At 44.4% G+C, this 8,544-nt stretch overlaps 1 protein-coding gene across 1 annotated transcript; it reads left to right on the top strand.

Annotated features, from left to right (window-relative positions):
• The first annotated feature begins 347 nt into the window (after positions 1-347).
• On the top strand, positions 348-6,117 carry LOC127308548 (uncharacterized). The gene is made up of 5 exons (XM_051339411.2): positions 348-811; positions 1,101-1,179; positions 3,846-4,835; positions 5,043-5,300; positions 5,534-6,117. Exons 1-5 carry the CDS (start codon positions 403-405, stop codon positions 5,691-5,693), a joined length of 1,896 nt encoding a protein of 631 aa, XP_051195371.1. The 5' UTR covers positions 348-402; the 3' UTR covers positions 5,694-6,117.
• Positions 6,118-8,544: the final 2,427 nt, after the last annotated feature.

The following is an 8,544-nucleotide window of genomic DNA, read 5'->3' as shown; positions in this document are numbered from 1 at the left end:
TATCCGCATAGAGAGGTCCTCAAAATGGCTCGGTGGCCTCTAAACGTGTGAAGTAGCCCATGTGTGGTTTAGTTCTTGAGTCCACGATCTCCCTTTTTTCTAGTGTACGTATTTCTACTTCTGTAACTATTTTGATCTTTGAATGTTCTAACATCACTGATTTTGTTGCTCTGATATAGTCTAGCTTCTAAAATAAACGAACTGATTTCAAGTGTGAACGATATGAACGAAGATACGAACTCGAGTTCGAGAAGAACGTAAGCACAGTTTGCAGGGCAACCTCCACCGTCCGTTGAAGGATCGACGGGCAGGATGGACGCGCGGAACGTGACCTAGAACCTCACTTAAGCCCACAGGCGCCGCGTCCTAAACCTCGGCAGCGCGCCGCCGAGCACCACTGCCATGGCCGCCGCCGCCGCCGCCTCCCCCTCCATTTCCCTCGTCGCCGGAGACCGCGCGGACCGGCGGCAGTGGCGGTACACGTGGGAGACCCTGGCGCACCTCCCCCTCCTGCGCCTCTACCTCTCCCACCCGGCCCTCTCCGCCGCCGCTCCCGTCTCCGGCCTCTGCGCCGACCTCCGCCTCGACGCTTCGCTCCTCCTCCTCTCCTTCTCCCTCTCCGGGGCGGGACCCGTCTCCCTCAGGGTCCCCGTGCCGAGGGTGCTCGTCGACCCCTCCGCCCCGCCCGAGTGCCGCGCCGCCGGGGACCACCTCGAGGTCCGCCTCACCCTCGTCCTCCCCGTCGACCACCCCGTCGTCGCCGCCGCCTTCCCCGGCGCCGACCCGCCCGCGCCTCTCTCCCTCCGCGACGGTGAGCTCTTGGTCACCTCTATTTCCCTTCCAACTTAGGCCAGGTTTAGTTTCCTTCCCCAATTGCCCCTTGAAGTGTTTTTTGCATGAATTTGAGCTCAGTTTGCTAGTCCAATTGGGATTGAGTTGTTTAATTGACTCACTAGTCACTAAGATACGGCCTTTGCCCCCGAAAATTTTGTGCATAATCTGATTTCTACTTCCAAAAATTGGTAGATTTTACCTTCATTCTCCCTTTTTCCAGATCAATTTTGAAATCTGTTTGTTGGTTCATTTTCATGGATACGCAGATTTGAAGAGTCTATCTTCTGGAGATGTCCATTTGTATTGCAAAACATGCTCAGCAAGATTGACAAAACAGCCACTAAGGTAAACATGTGACAACCTTGTGGTTCGTACCTACTTTGTACCTTGCAGTGTTCACTCTTCAGTACATATGCCACTTATTTACAGATAAATATGTGTGCGTGAAAGGAACCTACACATATCATATTGCTGACGCTCTCAGTACCTTCATAGTTAGCAATGTCCAGAGCCACGGTGTTCCTTTTTTAGTGTTTGCACAAACTGGGATGATATTAATTTTAGCGTATAAGGGGTTTCTTGATCAAGTTCAACAATTTTTCATTGTTCATGTCTCCTGCGCGGCCTGTTCTTTTCACATGCAATTAGTAGCTGGCCTTACACTTTCATTTCATCTGCCCTGTTTTTTGAATTGGAGAGAACTCACCATTGGGTGATGGATCTGCTCATCAATGATCGCATCATAGATGTTTACAAAGTTTTCTTGGAATGTACATGCCCTAAAGAAGCACTACAAGTGTCTAAATTCGTCTGAAGTGCAGCATGGTCGGTGGTAAGGGAAGTGTATGTTGTTTATGGTTTACTCTTAATGTTCTGGTGTCAGTTGAAGATGTATTATTGACTAAGTACATGATCTTAAGTTCTAATAATAGCTGTGAACTAGATATCAATAACACTAAGAGTTTGTTATTGCATTTTAAGCATTAAGTTATGACTCACAGCTATCGGCTTACTCATGAGCTGGTGCCATCTACAGCTCATGGTTGCTAATAGTTTGTACTGGTCTTGAAGACTAGGTGCTAATAGTTTGTACTGGACTTGAATCTTATTTTGTTGGTGAGTCTCACGATAAATATATGTGCGCAGATGGAACCTAGTCGAACCAAATTCCTGATGCTCAGTACATCATGGTTAGCAATATCCAAAGCCATGGCGTTGCATATTTTTAGTGTGATATGCAAGAATCATGATATTTAATCAAAATGCATGTTTCTTTCATCAACTCTTTGCAGAAGCTGGAATAATACTAATATATAGTGTAAATTGCAACTAGAGGTTTGTTGATCAAGTTAAACAATTTGTCATTGTTCATGTTTCCAGCACAACCTATTCTTTTCACATTTATTTGGTAAGTAGTTCAGAATGCTTTGCACTTTCATATCATCTCCCTTGGTTTTAACTCGGAGGAAACTTAATATCGGCTGATGGTTTTTCTCATCAATCATTATAGACGTTTACAAAGTTTTATTGGAATGTAAATGTCCTAAAGAGGCATTAACATTTCTGAATTTGTCTGAGGTAAGGGAAGTGCTTGCTGTGTATGGAGTAGTTTTGTACCCTTGTGTTCTCGTGTCACTTGGAAGATAATTTCTAGAACCCTAAGTTGTAATAAAATAATAATAGCTGCGATCTACAGATAACTAACCCTAAGAGTTTCTCATTGCATTTAAGCATTAGAGCATCTCCAACAGAGGCCCAATACTGCGGCCTCGCCCAAAAACCGGCTTTTATATGGCCTGGCAGCGCTACAGCAGAAGCCCAACAATGCGCCGGCGCCCAAAGCTTTTGTAGCGCGACCAAGAAAAACCATAGCCCACGCTGCTAGCCGCTCGTGCGCAGCCCAACTGCCCGTGAAATTTCCCCACCAACTGCGACCGCGCGGCCGCTGATTCCTGCCAACACAGCCCTCCCTGATGCTTTCCTCGCAGATCAGACCGCTCCCCAGCTCCGTCGACTCCCGCCAGGGCTTTTCCCGCGGGTTCCCACCGCCACCAGGATGCCTCTGCGCCTCCGCGTCCTTAGCTCGATGGGCTTCCGTGGCGTCCGCGCCCGGCTGGCTGGCAATTTCATGGCTGAAATCACCTCTGCCAGCGAGCGCGTGGCTCGGCACCTTCGATTCGAAGGAGGAGGCCGCACGCGCGTATGGCGCCACCGCGTGGAGGTTCGGCCTGCAGTGCCACCACATGTATTTCCCGGACGTTGACTCCCGGGCTGAGGCCGAGATGTTGGCTTCACAGCCAGTAGTTCTGTCGCACGAGTAAGAGCGGCGCCACCGCAGGGTGCAGCAGCGACTCGCCGTCGTGCAGGCAGACGAGCACGCCATGGCTGAGTGGAGGAGGAACCACCTGGGCGCAGAAGGAGGAGAGGAAGGCGGCTAGGGAGGCGACGAGGAAGAGGAAGGCCTTCGCGGAGGTGCAGTTTGCCAGTCGTTGACCCTCGATTCCGATGACGATCGTTGGCTCGACGTCGTCGAGACGATGGATGAGGACAGCGACAGCGGCAATGATCTGAGCGACTGGGATTAGGTTTAGTTCGTGTCTAGTATCAGTGTGTCGTTGAACTATTGTGTAGTTCATGTCAGTATCGGTGTATGTCTGAACTTTTCTGAACTACTGGTGTGTTTGTGCTGCCTAAAAATACAGCATCTGGAAAACTGCCCAAAATTGGTGTCTTTTTTTTGGGCATCTGGATCAGCTTCCACCGGCCCCGCGCTGTAAACCGCGAAATGCCACGCCGTAATATGCCGCGACTGTTGGAGATGCTCTTAGGTTATCACTCAAAGTTGTCTGCGTACTAATGAGTTGGTGCGATCTACAGCTCATGTGTGCTAATAGTTTGTACTGGACTTGAAAACTAGGTGCAGAACTTATGTTTCAATACTATTACTATCCAACAGCTTCATATGTACCTTATCTTGTTGGTGAGTCATGATTAAGATAACCACTTTTCAGGAACATTGTGGAAATGCCATCTTTAGATTGGGAGGATGTGGCTGACAATTGGTTTGGTGGATGTTGCACATCATTTGGAGGGGCAAGTGAAAAGTTAGTATCACAGTATATCAATGCATATGGTCGCCTGGAGGGGACAACTCTACTAGATGCTACTTCCATTATTATAGAGAAGGATTATCTTGAGATTGATTTGGTGTCCAGAATAGATAATTCAGTGACCAGTATTGACTTTGTTGCACTACAAGAAGCTATGTCTAATGTTACTCTAGAAAGTGATCAAACTACCGATAGGATAAATTCAGAAGAAGCATGTCATGAAAAGAAAACTGATTATAGTCACGCGCAACCTCCTCTTCTTTTGGAAGAGGGTCCCTGTATTAATAACACTGAAAGAATTACTGAAAACAATGGAGGCACTCTTTCAAGTGATCAATGTGGTACTATCCAGCTGGACAATGGTGTTGACGTGAACTCTGAAAACTCTACAAGTGAGCCCTGTATTAATAATACTGAAAGAACTACTGAAAACAATGGAGGCATTCTTTCAAGTGATCAATGTGGTACTGTCAAGCTGAACAATAGTGTTGATGTGAACTCTAAGAACTCTACAAGTGACTGTTTTGTTGAAAACATGGAGCAAACTTCTCAAGAGGCTGATTCGTTTCTGGTAGATCCATGGAGTTGCTGCTGTGGCAGTGGAGATAGCGGAAAAGCTGAATATAACACTTCAGAAATGCCCTCTACATTAGAGAATGTAAGAGATTACAAATTAACAAAAAGCATCTCTCTTGGTAGTAGCTTCATTGTTAAAGAATCAAACCTCGTGAAAGATGTTAACTGGATTGAACTTCTGTGTTCTCATTGCTCCTCATCTCTTGGGTCATACCCTTCGCAATGTTCAGATGCTCTGTCGGATGGGCGGGTTCGGCTATTCAAGTGCTACACATCCTCAAACCTTCCTGTTGGGAGTCCCCATGATGTGTTCAGGTTTGTATATGTGCTTCCTACTAGTTTTGTGATAACTGGTGTAGCATTGCCAATGATTGAAAAAAGGAAGTTAATTTACAACTACAATGCATAGTTTGGCAGTTACAACTGCTGCTCCTTGTACTTCTCTGAATGGATATTCTGCATTGGCATGGTGTTTATGAGCTGATTTCATTACTGACATGGACACCCATTATCTCTGTGCAGGAGACATACACTGGGAAAACTTTTTGTTAATTTGTTGCTTGAAATAGCTGAAGATGAAATATCTTTTCGTACAGTAGTGAGAGATCTGAAAACCAAAAGGCCCATGCTGCAAATAGTCCTTCTTAGTTCAAAAACATGGCTGTTTTCTGGTTACTGCTATGAAAATGATACGGATAGTTCACATGGGACAGCACATCTGCAGCCTACGGTTAAACTCCTGTATTCTAACTGCAGTAATGCCTCAGAAGCAGACTTAAGGTACATTGAACGCTAAACCTGCACCTAGTATTTTTTGTTGATGGGAAGTATACTGATGTTTACCAACCTATCATACTGTCTAAAGCCTTAAATGCATGCCAATATCAATTTTCAACAGCTGATTGTATTTCTGCATGCCTGTTGTTTGCAAAGTCACAAGGGCAATATGCTAAGTTTATTTCCTTCTGTTTTGCCATCCTCTTGTCTCACCTTCTATGGCTTACATTATGCAGGACAGTAGAGGAGTGGTCATCCAAATATCGGGCTGAACAGTTATACATGATGGGGCATCAGATAGATGAACTTACTGAATGCCTTAGCTCAGCTATGGACAAGTTCCCCCTTTCTTGCTCGTCACTTGAAGGAATGTCTCTTTCATGTCTGGAGCGTTGACTTGAGTTTAAGATAATCGTAATTTATTCATGATGTCCGAAGCCCGCGACTGATCTTTGTATCATGCATATCTGATGGAGACTCCAATCATATATACCAAGCTGTGTTCCTGCCCATCTCAGTTTAGTGTTCAGCAAGCTGGCCATCTCATTTGTACACTGCAGACTTCTGGACTCCCCCCTGCTGTCACAAGGCTGAGTTCAATCGAAATTCTTGTTCAACTGACTTTTGGTGATAGGGATTCAGCCTTGTCATTTACTCTTAAGCAGTATTTGACACCTTTTTATAGCTCTAAAGGAGTTAATGATCAGGGGGCCACTAGGAATCGGTGCCCGATTTGTGGCTTCCCATCGGACCATTCTGTAGCCGCACGATAGGAAGCATTCTGGACGTTGAAGAAGGCTCGGTGTGAGTTTCCATGAAATCAGCGCCTGATTGCATGCTCCAAAATAACTGCTCGTATCAAACCACTGATTACTAGGATACGCCTTGACTGCTTCCCAAACTTAACTCTTCGGGATTTTTAGGAAACCAAAAACCCCGTTTTGAAGGAAACTAGCAACAATTTAGCAAAATTTCAGGCATGAAAATTTGCTTCCGTTAACATGCAATTTTTGCAAAATTCAGGCATGCGAATTTCCAATGTTATTTATTTTTGCTTCCTTTGCGACTAATATTTGCTTCCGTTAGAGCTGAATTTTGCTTCTATGTAAAATATATTTTTTGAAGCATATCAAACTATATTTATGTGGACATCAAAATTAATATTGCTTCCATGGTTAATGAAAATTCTTGGATGTGGCATACATAATTTGTGTCGTGTGTAAAGTGATACATATTTCAAAAACATTGGGATCTACCAATGTGAAATTTGAACGGTTCAACAAAATGTACCGGAAGCACATAGTTGATTTATGTGCCAGAAGCTTCATTCATATGCCTATGAAGCACACTGAGTATTGTAAACATGCAACATTATTTTTGTGTGTGGAAGCTTCATTCCTATACTCACAGTACATTTTAGTGCTTCATACATTCAATTGACATATTTCAAACAAGATACATATTTGAAGCATACAAGTAAGGAAACCTGCAATATTTTCTTTTTTTGTGGAAGATTCATTCCTATACTTGGAGACTTGGAGTACATTTTAGTGCTTCATACATTCATTTGACATATTTCAGACAATATACGTATTTGTTTCCTTCAAGTCATCAAAAATAGCAGTGTTGCACTTTCATACGCTTCCTACATACAACAAATTTGCTTCATTCTACAAGACGGTATGTTTTATGGATGCATAATCAACAATGTGTTACAAACACTTGGTTCATTTCCTTTGGCGCATGGAGACATCATTCCATGAGGCTTTAGCCCTTGAATGACACGCCGCATGCTCGCTTGCTTCTGATGTTGGTCCTCCTCGTCGAACATAAGCCGCGCCATCTGGATGAAATTCATTGATGACTTGGCTAGGATTTGTAGGCAGAATGTTGTCCCAATACTGTTGATAGCATCGACCTATTTTAAATAAAATCCCTGCATAAAAATAGTGATCCAACATCGAAGAAATCATGTAAAAAAAATCTCGCGGCGACAATTATTTTTCATACCAGTTGGTGTGGAGGATGCATTCTCCCGTCCGATCAATCCATATGGATGTCGTTGTTGGTGAGCCACACCGTCAGATCGGAGTAGTGCCGTTACGGCAAGACCAGATCAACCGCCACGGCATGGGCGGGCCCAGGATTTATTTAATGGGTATTCAAAATAAAAGAAATTACCAAGAGAAATAGCAAAAAAGTTGAACGTATGGGAGATTGAACCCAAGACCTATTACTGACGGTAATCACCTGTAACCAGCTGCGCTACAGTATACTTCATATCAAACATAAAAATGGTTTTCATACATGGTAAACCTTAGTTTATGGCTGTATCATATAATATGAAAATTTTGCCAAAATTTTTGGGTATTCACCTGAATACCCATGAATACACATGGGCCCGCCCATGCGCCACGGTTAGATCAGAGCAGCTCCAAGCTGACTACGAGATCAAGCCAGCAAGAAGCAGCAACTTTGTGGTAATTCAGCATAAACGATGATCAAATTTAGTTTGAATTACCTATATATCCGATTTGTATAGACGTTCAAGGAAGCAATCTCCGACAGGTTGCTTTGTCCGGAGTCCGGACTACACCCTTACAGGCCTGGCTATGCCGCCCCGATCGACTCTAGACCGTAGGCCACCGACGATCAGGGTGGCGGCGACAACGACTACACAAGGCGGACGCAGCAACTTTTTTTGGAGGAGCGAACCGAGCGGGATTTTAGTGATCAATTTGGGAGGAGCTGACCGGAATTATGGGTGAGGTGGGCAACGTGCGACCTTTATTTTAGCATGAAACCTGGATGCAGGCGCGCCGCGTGATGTAATGGGAATCAGACGGTGCCGGATCGGTCCGATGTTTTGCCATGTATCGGACTACGATAGGTAACCTGGCTGTCATAAGGCTGAGTTCAATAGAAGTTCTTATTCAGCTGGCTTTTGGTGATACGGGATTCTTGTCATCTACTCTAAGCAGTATTTGGCATCGTGTTGTAGCTCTAAAAGAGTTAATGGTCTACCTACTAACCTGGTTGTATTCTGTATTCTGGTACGTTGCTAGTTTTTAATCTTTGAAATGCATTTCTGGAGCGATCTCTTAAGCGATGCATTATATTTCTTTGACTCTTCCGGTAAAAGAAATATTTCTTCAGCACTTGTAGCCTTATGCAACCTGGTAACATAACTGACTCCTAGGGAACAGCAGAGTAATCATAGTCTCTGCTGATGTCTGAAACCCAAATA

This window comes from Lolium perenne, chromosome 6 (assembly GCF_019359855.2).
Source record: "Lolium perenne isolate Kyuss_39 chromosome 6, Kyuss_2.0, whole genome shotgun sequence".
In the NCBI taxonomy this organism is placed as follows: domain Eukaryota; kingdom Viridiplantae; phylum Streptophyta; class Magnoliopsida; order Poales; family Poaceae; genus Lolium; species Lolium perenne.
The sequence above is the reverse complement of the archived record's forward strand: the minus strand, read 5'-3'. Positions and strand labels throughout refer to the sequence as shown.